The sequence below is a fragment of the Spea bombifrons genome, chromosome 3 (assembly GCF_027358695.1).
Source record: "Spea bombifrons isolate aSpeBom1 chromosome 3, aSpeBom1.2.pri, whole genome shotgun sequence".
Lineage (NCBI taxonomy): Eukaryota > Metazoa > Chordata > Amphibia > Anura > Pelobatidae > Spea > Spea bombifrons.
This window is the reverse complement of record NC_071089.1, coordinates 96,786,083-96,807,934: the sequence shown is the minus strand read 5'-3', so window position 1 is coordinate 96,807,934 and position 21,852 is coordinate 96,786,083. Positions and strand designations below refer to the sequence as shown.

General features: G+C 37.9%; 1 protein-coding gene across 2 annotated transcripts in view; it reads left to right on the top strand.

Moving 5' to 3' along the window:
• Positions 1–21,852, top strand: part of PLOD2 (procollagen-lysine,2-oxoglutarate 5-dioxygenase 2) — a 49,104-nt gene that overhangs the window by 16,482 nt on the left and 10,770 nt on the right. For both annotated transcript variants that reach the window (XM_053458511.1, XM_053458509.1), the window contains exons 4-9: positions 6,363–6,526; positions 8,447–8,559; positions 11,023–11,086; positions 12,556–12,653; positions 16,169–16,270; positions 21,250–21,375. In XM_053458511.1, coding sequence (XP_053314486.1) covers positions 6,363–6,526; positions 8,447–8,559; positions 11,023–11,086; positions 12,556–12,653; positions 16,169–16,270; positions 21,250–21,375 — 667 coding nt within the window. The remainder of the gene's footprint in view (positions 1–6,362; positions 6,527–8,446; positions 8,560–11,022; positions 11,087–12,555; positions 12,654–16,168; positions 16,271–21,249; positions 21,376–21,852) is intronic.

The window sequence follows — 21,852 nt, the reverse complement described above, 5'->3', positions numbered from 1 at the left end:
CTTTCCCCTTACAATACCAAAGAGATGATGGTAAAGGGAGAAAAACAAATCACTTTTACAGCAAAAATAAGTTTTGCAGTAAAAATGCAAGGCGCTCCAGGGATGATACAGGGATGATATGGTTACTCACGTACCGCACAGGCTAAATGGCTGATTTTAATAATATTTGCAGTTCATCAGGATTTCAAAAATTGCCTCCCTCTACTGTTGGCTAAATTTAACCCCATGATCAAAGGGATCATAGGATTAAAAATTAGTATCAGCCATTTTTAAAAAGGGAATGTGACTTTTTATAGCTATATGATCGCTGTGGTAACATTGGCTACCACAGTGATCATTTAGCTGGAATACTTAAACTTTTTTTTTTTTTTTAAAGTTAAACTACTTTGTTTAAATAATTTAGAGACCCCCAAATCATTTTTTTTACATTTTTATTTTTTTAACTTAATATTTTTTATTATTTTTTTACAAGCTATATACCGTTGGAAAGGCGAGGCGATTACCTTTCCAATGGTATATGTTGGGGGTATGTAGCTGCTTAGATGCCTGAGATACAGGCATCTAAGCAGCATGCCCCCATACCTCTTTAACTGACAATTGTCAGTTGTTAATAAAGTTGCGCGGTGACGTCATCGCGTCATTGCGCGAGACGTCACCGGGCAGATCGGGTGGCTCCGGTGATGCCCTTCAGTTTGAGGGGCAGATCGCCGGGGTAGGTGGTAATGGAGGTCCACAGACCTCCATCAAGGTAAGGTAGTGCTAGTGACGGCATGGTGCCGTCGTTAGCACCTGACTGGGACTGCTAGCGACGGCACCATGCCGTCGTTAGCAGTCAAAGGGTTACAAATTCGGCGGGGGGGCAACAGGGGGGGCAAGGAATAACCTAGGGGGGGCAATTGCCCCCCCTTGCCCCCCTGTAGCGACGCCACTGATTATATCTAGGTAGATGTGTTCGCCAAACTAATCCCCTTTCAGGGCATTTATTCAGCTGAGGATTTTGGAAGATGGCAATTGTTAGGGGATTCTAAAGAATCTTACATTACTTACATTTTGGAGAAGCTGCACCACTGCAGTCTGACTTTGTGTGCGAGCTGTGGCTGTTTGAAGTAGCCCGTCATTGGCAAGAAAGAATTCCTATTGACGTCATATACTGTATATGTTAAAGTGCATACAGTGGCTGGAATGTATCTTTAATGAATAGAAAAATATTTCTAAATGAGGCGTGCATCCTGCAAATGCATTTCTATAAGTAGTAGTAAGTTTAGTTGGCAAATAAATGTTGGTCATTTGTTGAAGAAGTGTTGAAAAAAAGTTTTGAACTCTCGATTTTGGGTATGATTTTGTGATCTGTGCTTAACTATTTTGATATTCATTTGACAATGTGATGAAGAACAGCTGTTGATACTATACAGACCCAGCACTCATAAATGTGTTTGATATTGCTGCCAGAATGAGGTCATCTTAAGAGTTATAGAATAACAAAATCCAAACCTTAAAAAAGCATACTGCTTTGTAGATTATAGATGTAAGGTGATACATGTTTCTCATAGCTTCTCATATAGTTTGCTTGCTTCCCCTGACCCCTGTTTTGAGTCACGGGCAGAAGTGGGCTGAAGTGGGCATTAACAACACGACTATCTCTCCTACTAACCAGGCCCAATGCCTTGGGGTCATCCTTGACTCAAACCTCTCCTTTATCCAGGGCCGGACCGACAATGGAGCCGAGTGGGGCAACCGCTCCAGGCGGCACTTTTGAAGGGGCGGCACTTTGCCTTTTTTTTTTTAAAGCCGAGAAGAGAGAGAGAGAGAGGGCCCCGAGTGGTTTTATCTTACCAAGTTGTCAGTACCCGCTCGACGCCCCTCACTCTCTCCTCTGCGAGCCCTCTAGCTCGGTCTCGGTGCCGGCTTGTAATGTTGCGCACCGGAAGATGACATCATTTCTGGCGCTCAGCATTACAAGCCGAGACCGAGCAGGGAGACTCACCGCAGGACTGCTGAAAGGTAAGTACGGGGGGGAGAGGAAGGGTATATAATGGGGGAGGGGGCGGCAGGGAGAGGAAGGGTAGATAATGGGGGGGGCAGCAGGGAGAGGAAGGGTAGATAATGGGGGGGAGAGGAAGGGTAGATAATGGGGGGCGGCAGGGAGAGGAAGGGTAGATAATGGGGGGAGCGGCAGGGAGAGGAAGGGTAGATAATGGGGGGAGCGGCAGGGAGAGGAAGGGTAGATAATGGGGGGGGGGCGCGGCATTTTAAACTTCGCCCCAGGGGGCATTTTGTCTTGGGCCGGCCCTGCCTTTATCCCTCACATTCAGTCCCTCACCAGATCCTGCGGCTTGCACCTAAACAACATTCACTTATCATTTCCCGTCTTGACTATTGCAACACTCTTCTGGTTGGCATTCCGCTGTCTCGACTCTCTCCTCTGCAGTCTTTCCTAAATGCTGCGGCTAGGCTTTTTTTTCCTTGCACACTGCTTTTCTTCTGCTTTCCCACTCTGTGAAATCCTCCAGTTGCTCCCAATTACTTTTGGAATTAAATTTAAAATCCTTGTACTAATATATAAGGCTCTCCATAACACTGCTCCTCCATACATTTCTGCCCTCATAAACAAATATTCCCCTTCTCGATCGTTCTTCCCGTGGGCTAAGGCTCTCCTTCTCACTTATCACCTATTCCCTTTCCTGTCTACAAGACTTTGCTCCTGCTGCCCCATATCTCTGGAACCTACTTCAATTGAGGTGATGGAGAAAGAGGGAAATGCTTGGGGGAGGGGATTCTGCACAATCCCTCCATGCATTTTTTTAGAGAGATTTTCAAGAGGTTATTTAAAGAGGCTCAAGTTCCAATAATTAATGAATCCTATATTCATTTATTTATATTAATGTATTCATGTATTTATTTTTTTGGGAGCCATTTCTTCCTTTTCCCAGGCTGCTGTAGGAACTACATCAATAGGCTTATCAGTACGATGATGTAACTTAAACAAAACTGGACCTAGTCATTCACTAACTAAATTAAAACAAATACTATATAGAGTGTGGAAATAGTACAAAATTAAGCATAGTCCCTTTGATTCCCATTATTTGATTTCCATGAACAAATAGTATTTTAATTGAGGGCAATGAAACCACATACAGCTGCAGTTTAAAATGTTCGAGTATGCTACATAAATCATTCTAGGTCTTTTACCACCTAGTGAATCAAATTTTATATATTGTTCCTTTAACTTGTTCACTTTTCAGTTATATTTGTTCTCTTAACTTAAGAAAACATTGGCATTCCTGGAATATTTTAATATGATAGCAGATATTCTACTAGGATAAGTGAAATAAAAGAAAGGTATACATGTCATAAAACTTACTGAACTAGATAAAATCCTAGCATATGTTTTTTTTGCAAGCCACCAAGTTGCTGGTAGTTCAAATTCAAAATGATATTTGGTTGCATATAAGCAATGTTATTTAATGTTCCCATTAATATTTCACATCTTTGTATTCTTCCATATCTAACTGTACCTTTCTACTCCATGTAATAAGGAGGAAATTGATTATATCATTTGAGATCTTCACATATAATAGGGGCCAGAAAATAGATCTTGTTTGCCACAAATTGGTAAATGTAAATAAATGGCGTACAGCTCTCATTTTGAAACAATTTTGAGTTGAGAACCAAAACTGAACACCTAATAAATTAATGGTCTACAGTTAAGACAAGAACAGTATGACTCCTAGAAAAGGGTAGCTTTTAATCAATTAATATAATTATGCTAAAAGCTGTGTTTGCGAAAGCTGTTTTTGGTTTTTAATCAGACATGCTAAAATAATGAGACTTAAAGTGGACCAGTCATGGGCTCAGATAATGGGGTCCACTGCAGGTACATATGACACATTATGCATACATTGTGCTGGTGAGATAATCAGCATGTGTGTATGTATAAACTATGTGTCGCTGGTGCCAGTTCCTGGAGGCTTACGTATGGCTGCCTGGGTGCTGCGCATGCATGTGCACTAAACTACTCATAGTGAGGAGGATTCTGGGTGCACATGTGGACACCCACGTTTTTATCCCTAGGCTGGCTTAATGTTGGCATAAACTTAAAAAAGAGAAATATTTCAGATTTTTAAAAAAACTTCAACCCCCATACATTTCTTAGAAAATTGGCTACGCAGACATATAGATGATAAGTTATCCCCTCAGAGTGACACCTTGTCATTTTTGTAATGACAGAAGCACTTTAAATATTTCTCAAAAAAAAAAAACAGACAAAATTTGGTATTCAGATTCCTAGTTGCCCGTGGGACCTGGGATTGCTGATATGTCTTGGGTTGACTAGTTTTGCCAGACCCGACTGAGGTTGCATTCTTTTCCATGCTAAGACTTGCGAAACAACTGACATAACCAGTAGCATGCAAGTTGTTAGCAAATGCATGTGAGTGCCTACAACTAGTCTCATAAGATCAATTACATTTTTTATGAACACCTGCATATTGTCACCTGAAAAAGCCAAATTTAGGTAAAAATACCCCTAGAAAAACAATAAAAACACAGATTTTTTTTGGGTATGGGAATAATAAAATAAGCCTTGTGATGGGATATAGTGTGTGTGTGTGTAGTTTTGAAAATGGGTCTGGCTAAACACAATTCCCGTACCCCAATAAAAGAGCACACTGAAACCTGAAGAGTTGTCAGGTATGGGTGTAGGCCCAAATATACCTGTGGCCCCCTGAATTAATAAATTAATAATTTTCTAATTCAACTGCTTTTTGCAGGACACTAGTGAGTCACCTTGGACCATATTTTCTGTTCAAATGAGAGTTAGCTTAGTAAATTTGTTAAATCCCACAGACATAAGAAATGCAACTTCACTTCAGGTGCGAATTATTGGTTGATATCCTAATTCTAGAATCCTACTTATTTTTGGAAATCTCACACTCCTCATGATCAATAAATGTAATATAATGTTTGATGTGTGATAATACAGCATTTAATAGTGGAGGTTGTAGATTTCTTTTTACTGAAACAGATGTAGTCCATCATACAGACACATGGAAATGGGAATGCCTCTGGCAGTAGTGTTTAGATTAAAAGTAATTTAAACATCTGGTGTTGGGGGAATAAGCTTTCCCTATACTCAAACGTCACCTACATTTTCTTGTACTAATCAGTCAGAATTCCCTTGACTTTTTACATCAGATGGGGTTTAAAAATATACATGACACTATTACAAGGCACACTTAACATTTTTACTTCTCTGTAATTAATATCCTTTTTTTGTTGACATTTACAAATCTGTGTCCCTACTTTTCTGTTTTAGCAAGTACACAGATATGTTTGGCCCTTTGGGTGCCCAAGGCACTCCTGCCAGATGATCTCTATTTAAATAAATGATATGATCTCTTACTTTCTATAGTAGTTGCTAATATGTGATGTGCATGGATATATTTACTTATTTGTAATATATTTTACCAGAAAGGATACATTGTGATTTATCTTGTTTTTAACTATATTCTGGATTCACAAACATTGCTATATCTCAGTCTATCACATCAAATGGACACACACACACACACAGTAATTGGAATAACCAGTGTGTTTAAAAAAATGTTCTAAATGATCTGTCTCGGCAAATCCTTATCTCTTAACATTGTGGTTATAATCCAATTAAAGCATGAGTATTATATGAGTAATTCGTATGTGGCTTCAGAGTTTCTTCTTTAGAAATGGGTGGGTATCATCAAATATCGATGAGGCCAGTAAAAAATGGCAGATATATATTTTTTTCATTTTGGCCACCTAAATTTCTTGGTATAGGGAGGTCACATCATACTCTTCATATGGATGCTTTGTAATCTCTGAACTATTCTATAAATGTCATATGGTTACTCCCTTACACATCCAGGATTCGGGAGAATAACCAATTTACTTGACCTAGCATGCATGTTATTGTTGATGTTTCGGCGACAGCGTGAATGTTTTTTTGTTTGTTGTTTTTACTGTAAGTCCCCTTTCGACCATCAATAGACTTTAAGCTGCTGTATTTGCTTTGTAAGCACATGCTGGTTATCTGGTTTCTGTCTGTTAGACAGAAGATTTAGCTTTGTTTTCTTCCCTGGGTTGACAAGAGAGAAAGGTCAGACATTTTTTAGAAAGAAACATTTGCTACACCTCAATATTCCATTTTCACAATGCTGGCCAGCAACTGGAACACATTTATAAAACGTTTTAACAATTTCACATTTAAGTACAGAGTGGTTTTGGATTTTTTACAATAGAAAATATATTTTATAAAAAAAATGTAATGTATGTACCATATTAAGTATGCATAGCATTTCATAGAATTGTCAACTGGTGTTTTCTTGTAGCTATGATGTCCTGTTTGCTGGAGGCCCAGAAGAATTGCTCAAAAAGTTCCAGCAAGCCAACCATAAAGTTATTTTTTCCGCCGATGGCTTAATATGGCCAGATAAACGATTAGCTGAAAAATATCCTGTGGTGAGAAGTGGGAAACGATTCCTTAATTCAGGAGGTAAGATCATTCATTTTTAAATCAGATATTTACAGAATTTCAGAGGATTTTAATGGTTTACACTGGACCATTTAACATATTTCTGTTAACCTTTTCAAAATGATAGCTGTTCAAAATTATATTTCAGTATAGTTTTATAATTGCATACATTATTATTTTTATATCAGTAGCTCTATAATATTTCTGCTATTTTTGCAGTGTTTTAGCATTACTAAAAAAAAAATTGAAAAAAAACCCTAAAAAAATAAAAAAAAAACCTAAAAATCAATTTGTTTATGTAACTTTTTCTTGGATATATAATAAAAATAGGCTGTTAAAAAATTGCCCACTGTTAGAAAAGTGGCCACAGATATTTGCACCCATGTTCTAATGAAGTGCTGTTTAGAAAATATTTCACTTTTTTCATCCTGGAATAAACTGTTATTAATACCTACATTTATTTGACCATAAAAACTAATTTTAGTAAATAGTCTGCGATGTTCATTTCTTTCTGTGGAGCCCATTTTATTCATTGTGCTGCCGACTGACAGTTCTAAATATAGAGATTACCATTGAGAATGAAACGATTTGCACGTTCCCATTTACAGAAAGTATTATTTTGTTTGGTTACGATATGCCACGATATAATTAAGGCCAGAGGTAACGTGAAACTTAATATGAGGAGGACCAGTTACAGATTACATGTTCTTTGCAAATACCCCCACTTTACAATTGCTTGGTGGGAAGTTATAAACTAAATTTGGAACCCACTCAAGCCAAAGGCACTCACAGTGCTGTGTAGAAATCCTCAACCTGCAATCAGTCTTGCTGACCTTTTGCTCAAGACTGTGGCAGTAGATGCAGAGACTGTCATAGCTGCTTTGCTCAATTTAACATGCTTCATCTGGTCTCGGTGATCACTTCTAGAATTGTTGACTCAATATTTATCGCTTGGAGGAAAGAAAACAAAAGAGGAGATGTGATAGAAACATTGAATTCCTTCAGGCCTGGGGGTTTTCATAACCTAAGGACCAGATTTTTTTTGTAATTTTTTCCATATGTTTGTAAAACCATGATTCCCCTTTTCCATATATGATGAACCTGTGCAAATTATACATGATTTTATTCAAGAAACGTAGGACATAAATACATAAAACATAATTATTATTAGTTATACAATATTAAAAAAAACCAAACTAAAATCAAATGAAAAATAATAATCGATAATGTTTTGCAATTTAGCTTTTTTCTAGAAAAAACATGCTGAGCCTTTCCTCTCCTTAAGTGAACTTCCAGTGGTGGTCAGCACTAGCGGTGTACCAGCGCTTGTGCTGTCACACACAATTGGTCAGCTAAAAGCCAATATTTTGTAGTGTTTCTGCTGGAATTTTTGCGAATGTATCCAGTAGACCATTTGTGAGGTCAGGTACTGATGTTGGACAAAAATAGGATTGAGGTCAGGGCTATGTGCGGGCCAGTCAAGCCACACCAAAAATCATCCAACCACGTCTTCATGGACCTTGCTTTGTGTACTGGGGCACAGTTATGCTGGAATAGAAAAAGGGCCTTCCCCAAACTGCTCCCACGGAGTTGGAAGCATAGCATTGTCCAAAATGTCTTGGTATGCTGAAGAATCAAGATTTCCCTTCATTGGAAGTAAGTGGCCCAACCCCTGAAAAACAGCCCCATACCATTGTCCCCCTCCACAAAACTTTACAGTTGGCACAATGCAGTCAGGCAGGTAATGTTCTCCTGTCATCTGCCAAACCCAGGCTCACCCATCAGACTGCCAAACGGAGAAGCGTATTTCCTCACTCTGCAGAACATGTTTCCACTGCTCCAGAGTGCTCTACACTCAATGTATTAAAAAAATATTTTAAAAACGTAATTGTCGAATGTTTTTTTTCTGTGTTGTTTTTTAATTGCTTTGTCTGATTGCAGGATTTATGGGATACCTGGCAAATATTAAGCAAATTGTCCAACAATGGAATTTGCAAGATAATGATGATGATCAACTCTTCTACACAAAAATCTTCATAGATAACCCTCAAAGGGTAAGTAGAGCATTCTTAATGTAATATACTTAATCACAGAGTTTTTGGTTCACCAGAAAATTCTATATTATAGGCATTCCCAGGGGTAATCAAACCCTAACACAAAAAATATTTGTACAAAACAAAATGAATCATATAAAAAACTAAACTTTTAATATATATATCCCACTTAAATATCAAATAATCAATGTAGCATATAAAGAGATACATATTTGATTAAATTACTAGATTAACATGAAAAGAGATAAATATGATTAAAATTACTAAATTAACTGGAAGTCCAGGAGCTATTAGAGGTAATAGTCCTGGCTTAATGATGCTTGACACTATGCCTTTAAGAACATGACCTGAGGGAAAGGAGAAACCAACATTCTAACAGTAAGGTGTGAATTGGTGACCCCTGTGACTACTACCTCTAATAGCTCATGGACTTCCAGTTAATTTAATCATATTTACATATTTTTGAGTTAGGCTAGGTTTCCACTTGGTTTTTTTTTGCTAAAAACGCCCATAAAAACGCCAATTCAGCCACATGGCGTTTTTTTAGTGAAAAAACGCTGCAGCCAGATGTTAGCTGTTCTTCAATAGGAAATCGCACAATGCCATATCCACTTGGCGTTTTTCTGTTCGGCGTTTTTTCAGTCCTCTTTGGCGTTTTTCTGCTTTTTTGGGCTCTGTGGCAGTTTTTCAAAATCGCAGCATGTTGACACTACGGCGTTTTTTGCAAGGAAATCTTGGCGTTTTTCTCCAATAGAAGTCTATGGGAGCGAAAAAACGCCATGAAAAAGCCATGTGGGTTTTTTGCCTTGGCATTTTTTATGGCGTTTTTTCCCACAGTTACAATGCTGAGGATAGACCCAGTATCTGTGTGTCCTACGAGAAATAGGCTCACACAAAACAAAGTTTATATTGAATTTTACACCATTTGGAACAAACATGCCATTACAAACAAACATACCTAACTGGATCCTGCGTGCCAAAAGCAACAGCAAACAATTTGCACCATCATTTGGGGCCAATCTTCCTAGAGGAGCAGACATTCGGAATAAAGCATGCCTTACAAACCACAGAAAAGAGACAAAAGGGTCCGCCGGGGCGTTTAAGTAGAACTCTACCAAGTAAATGACATCAGGAGGGGGCAGATACTTGCCATTTATCCTAATCCCTTTTAGCTGGGTGAAACTTCTAACTTGTAAAGGCTGGAAAAACTGCCTAAGGTCAAGAAAAGCAATTTCCACAGAAAGGCTAAAACGCTAGACAAAACTCCAGAAAAAACGCCAAAACGCAGGAGAATGCAGTGGCAGTTTTCTTGGCGTTTTTCCTGGCGTTTTTCATCAAGAAAATAACGCAGGACAAAAACCCAAGTGGAAACCTAGCCTTAATGTAGTAATTTAATCAAAGTTTTATCTCTTTTCCAGCTATCTCGATTACTTGAATATTTTAGTGGGATATCTAAATATTTATTTTTTATGATAGGATTTCTTTTGTTTTGTACAAATAATGTAATATACTTAGCTTGGGTTGGTTAGATTAGACAATAATACAAAAAATATTGTTTTGTTATATTTGCAAAGAGTTCTATTCCTTTTTGGCTACGCTAAAGTCTTTACGATACATATATCCCAATAGGTGGCTTAATTCATGGGGTAAATACGATAAATAATGAAAACCAAAAGTCAGTACTTTTTTAGTCTTAGATGAAGAGGACAAATATGGATTAACTGAATAGGCAGCTGTGACGAAATTGAGTTTTGCTTTAATCCCCAAATTCACCAACTGTATTTTATACTGTTCCATGTAGTTTTATCACTTTAGTCTAGTCTGAAATACAGACACATCGATGTTCCATTTGAAATTGTGTGTCTGCAAAACTGAAGCATTTTTTTAAGTTTAACATTTTAAGGAACCTAATAAAGAATTTGTTATGGGTATTATATTTTGTTAATTCTTATGATAAACCAAGTAGAATGCATGTGTTCATATTTTTAAAAGATTCTCAGTTGCGTAGATCGAAATCTGGTATAAGGAACATAGACGTTGGTCAAAAATAATTTCATTGTTTTTGATACTAAGGCAAACACAATAATTATTTCTCTGAGCAGGAGATAAAAGTTGATACATTCATACGGCGTTCTTACAGAAACAAAATCAGTCATGTACTGTATAGATAGAAAGGTTTACATTAGACAAGGATATCACATTAAGATCAGCTTCCTTTGAAGTCAGTTATGATATGTAGTTAGTACCAAATGTCTTTGCTCTAACAAAAGATGTCAATGAGTAAGATATATGGATGCAGGGTTACAGAAGTTATATATTTGGTATGGGTTTTCTAAGGGGAAAAAAATCCCTCCTCCTACTATTGTATGTCAGCTTTTTAATAAAGACAAAAACATGTGTCCTTTTGTAACAGGGCTTTCCAAAAGTTATTTGTTGATTCAAACATGCCTTTTTGTCTTTCAGGAACAAATCAATATTACCTTGGATCACAAGTGTAGAATTTTCCAGAATCTGAATGGAGCAGTTGGTATGATCAATTACATTATATATATATATATATAATAAACATCTATGTGCAAAAAAACATCTGTACCTTATTTTTGACAAGACCATAGTTATTAGGTGAAAAATAAAATACCTATCACTTAAATCTAACTCATGTTGTTATAAAAATCTTAGTAACTCTTAGTAATAGTAACTGTGACCCATACTTAGTAAAAATCAATCTGTATTTTAAAGTATGCTGTAGGTATTGAGAATTGTTTGTTGCAGATAAGTCTAAGAGGACGAGCACCTGCAAGTACTTCTGCAACACATGGATTGTCCTCTCTAAGTCACTCACTGATTAGGAACACTCAAAACTTGAGGGAACCTTGTTACTTAGTTCTCTCCAAACTCAAACTCCAACTACATTAGTACTTTCCCAAATAAAGAATTCCTGGTGGAAAGTACATGTGTGAAATGTAACAATATATTATTCGTATCTAAGAAAATGTGTGAATGTTTTTTTTTTTACTGGAACACAATGGATATGGATTAACAAAACATATTTCACAAACACTAGCTGTCTAATTGTTGCCAAATCTTGCTTCAGTTTAATATCCTAAAAAGTACCATATGTTTCATCGTATCCTCTCAAGCCATATAGTAAAATCCCCAAGTATATTTAACAACCGCCAAAATGTGTAATTGAAATAAGTGAGCAATATAATAGGCGTTTTCTTTTATTTACCAGCATTAGGGTTTAGAGTTTAAAATAAATGTTGCGGCCATTATAAAACAGAATTTTAGCAAAGGTGTTCTGTAGCACCTCTGTAGTAGGGGTATTTTAGAGGCCTTTTGTAGTTTGCTTAACCTATCCCATGATTTTAAGCCAGAATGCAGGCAATTAAAAACATATGAAGCTAAACATCTGGAGAGCTGACCATTGGCTGCACAACTACAAAAAGAACCAAGATTATGTGAACAGTCAAATGAGATTAGTTGAATTATGGTGCTCACGTCTGCTAAAAAGATGCTGTTTTTCAAGGGATTAACCTTAGGACAACCTGTTTCCTGGGGCACATCTGTGGGCTACGTGCATACTCAATATAACTGACCAGCTATGCCATAACCTAGATTTAAAGGTGCAATGGTACCACTCTGCTCTAAAAACAAAAGTTATTTCACTTCCTGATCATAGTAATGTAAATAAGATAATGCATGTTATGATATACTACTTATCCTCCTGGTGAACGGAGCCATTTAGTTAATGTACATATCAGAGGTTTATGTAAATAGTTGAAAAAAAAAAGAAGAAAAAATCAAAATCAGTCTTAAGGATAGTATTCCAGAGGAGTAATGAATGCTACCATGTTACTGACACATTGATCTCACACACACCTTTCTTTGTAGCCAAAAGTTGTTTTGTGTGACACCAGTGTCCCATTGATTGTGTCTGAATAACCATAATATCTGTTGTTGATGTTTATTTTTTATTTTTCATTTTTATTGCAGATGAAGTTACGTTACACTTTGAACAGGGCAAAGCTAGAGCAAAAAATTCTCAATATGACACATTTCCAGTCTTAATACATGGGAATGGACCAACAAAGGTACAGTAAAGGACATATTATTTATGTTATACTTTCAAGAAATCTTTAACTGACATTTATATAGTTGTCTGTTATTACTAAAAACACTTAGCTGTACAAATCCAGGAGTTGAGTAGTGAGGGCCCAGACCCTGGAGAAGCGCTGTAAAGGAACAGTATTTTAAAATATATCACACGCGTTCTTTTGCCAAAGAGTCTTACAAAATGAGGCCCATGGACCTATCCTCTATAACAGGCCACACTGGCCCTCTTCCAGTTTTACAGCACAGACCTCAAACGCAGCTCCGACATTGCTTCCCTGGGATGGAATCATGGCTCCCAGCCCTCCCTCCAGGGCCATCTTCCCACCTCTTTTCACACCCATAAGTGTTGTGAGTTGGACTCCTGGAATGTTGGGGAGTATAAGTTTATTTTAAGGGCAGATTTACTTCTCATATATTGTGAAGTAAAAAAATAATCTAGTCAAAACCATTCAGTGAGATCTGCACAGCAGTTGATGTAATCAGAAGGTGTCATTTTTTTTTGTATTTGAAGTTTTTATGAATTGCTCGCATATTTATCAATTACCCAGAAGCAAATAGTTTCCAAGCAGAAAAAAGTTCTATATTACGGAAATACCCCAGTCTCTCCATAATTATTGTAATTAAATCCTCTAGAGTTTAGGAACTGTTTGAACCTCTATGTACCTTATAATCTTTTTTTAAATGAAAGACAAGACACACGGAAATGTACTTTTATTTGGAAACACTGCGCCATATTTTTACTTTTTCTGTGCAGGATGACTCACTGGCTATTTCAGGTTTGGGCTTCAGTCTTTGGTTATTAGTGAGATTTATGTGGGCTTGCATCTTGTAACATAAGTGCTCTTGGGGCCATGCTGTGCACAGCACTTTATGGGTTAAAGCATCCATTTACATTGTCTTATATTCCCTGACGATTTAGTTTTGTCAGGAAACACTGAAAAAAATGTTTGAAAGGAGGAAAAACTGCCTTACATGAGACAGGCTAGACTGTCAGACTGATGTCATCTGGAAAGCATTTGCTGCCTTCATTGCTAGCTAGTTTGCGGTTTCTGTCTCATCATCATACCTTTTACTTTTTTTTTTTTACAGTCTCTCCACATAAGCTAATCACACATTATAATGGCAATAAAATACCATGAACGGATCTTGTTAAAGTTATTTTTCTAATGTTGTTTGCTATTAATGTGCTTATTTGTTCATGATATAAATTGCTAATGATAAAATCTAAATGAGGGAAAAGTAATGATGAGAATAGAGGGTGCATCACTCTGTAAAGGCAATCTTGTAAAATCAGCCTGTAAAGCAACTTCTGTAAGTATTGTAATCTCTTTCCATGCACTTCTCTTTCTGTGGAAACTTCCTGCTCCCAAGAGCTGACTCTATATTAGACATTATATCATGTAAACAAGGTTTATGGAATGAATGAATGAATGAATGAACAGAATAAGTGTCTCTCTGTAGGAAAAAAAAGTGTCTCTCAGTAGGAGGGAGTTTCTGTCCATAATTCACTTCATTGTCCAGAGGACTTCATTAACTAGGGAAGCTTATTTTATTTTTATTTTTTTTAAATGCTGGTCACAACATGTTTCATCCCCCACTATCCATCTTTTTTGACTTCAGAGTGTATAAAAGTGTTCTGAATTGCTAAAAGTCACAATGTATTTAGGAAAAAAAACAGAACGTCTTGTTTATACATTTAATTTGTAAACATACTTAAAATAACTTTCCTTAATTGCATAATCGGATATCAATAAGTTACATGCCCCCCTAGCTAGTCCTCCAACCACTCTCCCTGTAACAAAAGAGCACTGTCTTTAGATATGTTAGAGGCACAGTGTTTTGCCTCTATGCGTAGGATATTTTTTACAGGATATAAACTGAAGCAATTTCTAAACTTGGCAAGCTATGTGTGAGCTCTGTGAGAAGGTTTCCCCTGAAGTCATGTTTAGATAGTAAATACCGAATGATAGAAAATCTCTATGGAGCTGACCCCGAGACCATAAATTCAAGAATATTAAGATGGAAATAAGAAACTGGGATTGGAATTTGAATAGGATACACAGATGCTTTACATAGTACATGCATTTCACTATTAACTGTTTAAAGCTTGTGATGTTCTTGTACATGTTCTTGCATCTCAAGCATGTAATTCCAACTTGCCACTTTCCTTTGTCTGTGTATTGGAGTATAAAGTGAATCATTCATGACCTTCTACCAGTTGGTGCCACATCAGACTTGGCATCAGACTTGGTATTCCTTGTCATAAGTTTAACATTTTCAGAGAAACTGTGCAGCTAAATGCAATAGACATATAGTAAAATAACATATACTTGCTGTAATATATAAACACATGGATAACAGCATCAACAATTCAGTTTTTGAATGAAATTACATTCTCAACACAGTTTTATAAATTTAAAAGTAAAATAAATTAATAAAACAGTGACATTTTGGAAAATTGTCCATGACCCACCCTCATTTTATTATGTCTATTCAAATATCCTTTGGAACTCCGTAGATTTTTAAAATTGTATATATGTGTGGCATTCATTGATGTTTCCAGTCTTCTCAGTAATCCCTTGTGCTCTATAATTGTGAAATAAAAGTGTTCATGCTTTCATCTAAGAGAGAAAGACAAGGATGATTTGTGCACTTCTGACCATCAGTTACCCAACATAAGACCCACAAATGGAGTATTTATGAATAACAGGAACATTTGTGAAATGATAAACCATTCTGGCATGTTTAATTCTAAAGTGGTAGAGCCATTTCCAGAATCCTTTGATTTTCAACTTTTTTCCCCTCCACTATCTTTTTGTTTCATGGTAAAATAAATGATATCATAGAAATGAATGAAACCATGGAGAATGTGAAACATTTAACTTTTTTTCCAGGCTGTAAGCTATAAAATTATTTTTATAGTCTAATGCTTCCACATGAGAAGACAAAAAAAACCTGATTTATGAGTTCAGATATTCCATTTTGAAAATCTGGGAATGAAAGTGAAAAATGGTGTTGCAGGTTTTTTATAATTATTTCCATATATATGAATGTTTCTATAACTTGGATGGATTATGGCCATGAGCTAGACAGACACAAAGTGTTCTCTTTAGTTAAAGATGGACCTTTAAGTTTACAAAAGATAAGGTCATGCTGAGACTCCTGCAGTTGAGTTTGTGTGAGTTGGCAATGAGTTGCAACATAACACATTTTGGACCTGATGCTAAACAGGGCCCCACAGCTATGTCGACTAATGCTTCCACCCCTACATGGGCTGAGGGAGCGCTTTTTGAAATTTACCTTCACATATGGTGCCTCTGTAGATACAGATTTTGGAAATTTTAAAGGGATTCTCTTCTGCATGTGTCCATGGTCTGTTGCAACATGGCATCTTTTTTTAATTGCAAAAAGTACTTATTCCTGCAAGTAAATTGCAGCATATTAAACAGATCTGTATCATACATTAGTAATCAAAGTTTAATATTTCTTTTAGGTTCAGCTGAACTTCTTTGGAAATTATATACCCAATGTCTGGACACCTGAAACTCCATGCGGAACTTGTGATTTGGATACAATTAATTTATCTGCAGCTACAGTAAGTTCATTCTGCAAGAGTGTAATAATAAAATGCACCCTCTCCCCTTTATATATTGCCCTTTCTTTGTTTCTCTCTTACTGTGCCTTCTGTAGTGAAATCCAGGAAGTTTTTCAGCTCCTTACCCGACAGCTGCCTGATGTCATGCAGCAGTGAGTTTATCTGTTTAGTCACAACATATTTAACTAATGCATCCCTAGGCTTTCCAGATTTTTCTGTTGAGCCACTAGTTATTTTAGCCTTCGCCCCTATTGCCATGTGAGGAATATTCTGAAACTGAAGAATATGGCAAAGCTGTGCTATTTATACAAACAATTGTCAGCATATTGCCTAAATAACTGTCTCTGCTGAGCTGAGTGTATGGATGTGAGGTAAGGGTGGGTACAGAGTAAATATGTTGGTGAACTCAGTCAATATACAGCTCTGACTATTGAGCTCATCATGGCTAAACAGATGAAAGGTAACATTACAAATAATTATACAGGTTCAGTTAGAAATATTAATTCCATTTTTAGCAGAATAAAAATATGATCACTTGTGTCATTAGCCAAGTGGTCTTTACTTTGGTAAAGTAAATTTGTTTGTCTTAATCCCCTCCTCCTCTGGCCTCCTACAGCTATAACCCAGTCTTCTTTTCTTAATCGTAAAAGGATCTTCTCTTATCTACCTCTCTCTTTCCCCTCTTGTAGCTTTCATTAAACAGCTGAAGCCCTCTGCAAACCACCATCTATCATGCATGCAACCACTTCTAGTATTTTTAACTTTACTTTACAATGCACACAAACCTGTAGCTCTCCTAAAAATTAGAGCTAAAAATGTAAGAGGGATGTGGAAGTGTGTGGGCTGCATGGGCGATCAGAGGCATTGAGTGTATGTATGTATATATGTGTGTAAGTGTATGGTTGTTATAGTGATTGTGAGTGTATGAATGTATATATATATGTGTAAGTGTATGATAGTGTGTGTATGTACTGTAAAAATAAATGTATTGTGCTAGAATGGGTTGGCTGTATGTATGTGTAAGTGTATGGTGTAAGAGTGGCTGTGTGCATATGTGTGTATGTATGTGTGTTAGAGTGATTGAGTATGTTTGGATGTATGTATGTGTAAGTGTGTGGCAATAAGGTGAGTGTGTATGTATGTATAAGTATGTAGTTTTAGATTGGCTGTGTGTAAGTATGTATGTGTTAGATATTTGTTTGTATGTGAAAGGTGTTAGAATGATAGTGATAAAACTATTCTGAATTTAATATGAGACCAAGGACTGATTATGCTCTGAGTCTTTACATCAGGAAAAATGGGCAGATTAGATGGGCCTAAGTGACATTATATAATTCACTATATGTTGTTTGCAGATCATTGTTAGCATTACCTGGAGCTGGTAACACTGGATTAAAGTTTATAAAAGTGGAAAACTATAATTTGTTTAAATGTGAGTCCAGGGGCGTAACTAGAAGCCTCAGGGCCCCGGTGCGAGAATCTGTTAAGGGACCCCCACCCCCAACCCATCTACCCCCTTCTCAGGCTATCTAACCTCTCCCTCTCCCCCCTTCTCATTATCTACCCTCTCCCTACCCCCCTTCTCACTATCTACCCTCTCCCTACCCCCCCTTCTCAGGCTATCTACCCTCTCCCCCCTTCTCACTATCTACCCTCTCCCTACACCCCTTTGTAGGTCACTTACAGGCCTCTGTCTCGCAGCTCTGCCGCGGTGCGCACGGCTTCACTGCTGAGCACCAGCATATGACGTCATATGCCAGCGCTCAGCGTGAAGCACCGGCACCCGAGACAGACGCTTCACGCTCCCACCACTGCAGTCAGGGGAGGGCTGGCAGCCTAAGGCTCGGGGGGGCAAGTCTAGTCAAGTGGCTCGTTGCACCACCGAATCAGCACACCATCCATGCCCATCTTTTCCTGATTTTCTAACGCATATTGATGTAATGTGATGGGACTGGGAGTAAAAAAAAATATGTTTAATACATTAAAAAACAACTAATCTTTGTAAAAAAATAAAATTTAAATATGGAAAAATTGGACCCTAGGCATTTCCTTGGGCCCCTGCCTGTAATCATCCCCAGAGTCCCTTTGTTCACTAAGCCACACCTCTGTTTTACTTACTCCCTGTAGTTCAGGTATAGATCAAATAAACAACACATGTAAACAGCACGTGCATGTATAGATCAACTGAATAAGAAATACAAACCCTGTATTTGCAGGTATACATAAATAATGTATGGAAACATAGCACAGCAGATACAGATCAACAGAATAACACATAAACCCAGTTTTGCAGGTACAGATCAACTGGAAATCACATAACAACTAAGCATTAAAGGTATAGATAAAACCCCCTAAATTACAGGCATAGATCACAGGATGCACACCCGCAAAGCCAGCCCTGGTGTCCACACTGCCCACATAGAACCCGACCAGCACCAAGATAACATTAACAAATTACAGTCCAGAGTGAGCCAATTTTGTCCCCAAACGGCCCACCCTGACACAAGCACAAGATCTGCAACACCGACACCCAAACACACACACCAGGACAGGCTCTACCACACCGACACCCAGACACACACACCAGGACGGGCTCTGCCACACAGACAGTCAGACACACACACCAGAACAGGCCCTGTCACACAGACAGCCAAACACACAGACACCAGGACAGGCTCTGCCACATCAACACCCAAACACACATCAGGACAGGCTCTGCCACACCAACACACACACACACATATATATACACACACACACACACCAGGACAGGCTCTGCCACACAGACAGCCAAACACACAGACACCAGGACAGGCTCTGCCACACTGACATCCAAACACACACACAAACCAGGACAGGCTCTGCCACAGCTACACCCAAACACACACACATACCAGGACAGGCTCTGCCACACTGACACCCACATCCAAAATGCTTTCCACACTGGTTTGGTGTTTGTTTGTTTTCCCCCTTGTTTATTGATGCCCCAGCCACCTCCCCTTTAGTTTTAATGTATTCCCCCCACACCTTTGTGTATTGCCCCATGTGGATTTGTGCCCCCAGCCAGCCCCCTTTGTACATTATGCCCCTTGTGTATTGCCCCATGTGGATTTGTGCCCCCAGCCAGCCCCCTTTGTAGATTATGCCCCAACACCCCTGTGTATTGATTTATGTGATGTCCCCAGCCAGCCCCCTCCCTTGTGTATCGATGCCCCCCTTTGCAATGTTAATGTCAATAATGTATATTGAACCCAGCCACCCACCCCCCACCTTTGTGTATTGATTTATGTGGCACCCCAACCACCCTGTTATGTACTTATACCCCCTAGCCACCCCCATTTTGCATTTAATTGTTGTCCCAATGCAGCCCCCCCTTTGAATATGGCTTCCCTTCTGCCTATTACCCCAACTATTTTTTTAATTTTTTTAATACTTGCGTTTTTGCTGTCATTCCTCACTGCTGCTGTCCTCCAACGTGCTCTTCTAGCTGTCACGAGGAGCTGTTCCATCACATTGATGATGTGACGTGCCGCTCAAGGGGGCGGAGTCACACGGAACAGGACACTGTGCAGGCACGCTGGCCTCTTAATGATTTTAAAGCGGCCAGCGTGCAGTCGGGGCAGCGCTGAGGCAGGCGGCGGCAAAGGGCAGCGAGCAGAGAAGACAGAAGGGCCCTGGAGTTCTGTCAGTCAGGAGGCCCAAGGGGTGCCGACCGGTCGTTTTCAGCAACCGCTCGGCACCCCTTGGACCCCTCTGACTGGCAGAACTCCAGGGCCCGGTCGCAGTTGCGACACCTGCGACCCCGGTAGTTCCGCCACTGTGTGAGTCATATTTTAATATCCAGTAACAGTACTTTGGCATCATAAATATACAATTTTAAATGAAAGGTTGTATTTATAGGATTGTAGAAGAGTAGATTTGCATTCAGTCATACTGAGGATTATAAAATAACACATATGGCTATAAATTTGTCTACCTCAACAAAAAACTTGTGAAAAGTGTAAGAGTTGAAATAAATCTATTTTTACACATTCAGGAATATTTGTTTAGTGCACATGAAGTCATGTTTTTATGTTTAGAAAGTAAATTATGCATTGCAATCTGGTTTATAGTTACACAAACAAAAGTAAAGTTCTATTTCCAAATACATGATTTTATACATGAGTTTGGAACATTGACAAACAGTGGCAAGTTACTTAGGGTGCTTAAACTTGGACGGAATACCTCATGAGAAGTAACGAAATCCAGAACATAACAACAAACATAACAACAAAGAATACATGTTCATTATACTTATCTCTTATTAAAAATGTATATTATTTTGGCGAATGTTTTTTATTTATTTGTATATTTCCTGATATTTAACTTTATTGACCTTTTCACCTAAAGTGTGTTTTTCCCATCTTCACCTTCTTCTTCTTTTTCTTGGTCGGAGCAGCATATTTCCTTCAAGGAAAGCTGTTCTGGAGAACTGACTTAAACATAAATAGTTCCTTCTTAATAACATGAACTTGCACTTTATCCAAGAAAAAAAAAGTTGAACGTTTGAATGGCTTGTGATTTTGACATCCAGATGTGTAATATTCCATTGCATTTAATTGTTTGTATTAGCAAGATACATAATGGATGCAGCTGGCTCTATGGTGGAACAGAAAAAAGGGCTTAAAATCTTCTTCTGACATATCCATATGATCCAGGCTCCTTAAAAAGTAATGTTTATTTTCAAACTCACTAGACTCTTTAGAAGTTGAAGCTTGGAAACCATCAAGTGAACATGCTTTTAGGGCTCTATATTGTACTATATCAGTAATATTACCAATGGCAGTTCGATTAATTACAAGGCATCAACATGTTTTACAATGATGTACATTTTACAGGGTTGATAAATACATTTACAATGAATCATTGCATGTGATAAAAGTGAATGAGGCCCCTTCTCGGTAATTAGTTATTAATATTGTATCTTTTTTTGTTTTTAGGAGTATCCAAAAGTAACAGTTGGAATCTTTATTGAACAACCAACACCATTCCTGTCTGATTTTTTCAACAGATTGCTGGCTCTAGATTATCCAATGGAAAATCTCTTTTTGTTCATCCACAACAGTGTGAGTATTTTACTTTCGCATTTGTGGTTTTTGAAAGCAGTGGAAGTAAACAAATGACATTTGTTATACTGAGATCTAAATAGTATTTTAACATTGCTACTAGTGTATTTTCTAAACTTATTTAAGGTTCTATAGCAGAAAATACAAAGGTATTCTTATAGCACTGCTGAGGGTAACTCTTTAGCCTTTGAAAGTCATTGAAATCCATGTCAACTGTGCGGAAAGATTGTATGACCACTTACCTAGTCCTGGTGCTGTTAGGTACAAGCATATTTTTTTGTGATGTTTGTGGTTAAAACTTTAACACTGTATAGGAACGACTACTGAAACAAAATCAAATTATGCTAAACAGCATAACCTGAGTACAATAAGTCCCTAAATGCATGGGCTTTTGTGTCCCAGTCTCCTTTTCTGCAGCTTTGTGTCTTTTCTTCTGTGTTCTTTCTTCTGTCTTCTTTTTTGATCCATTTCTCCCCA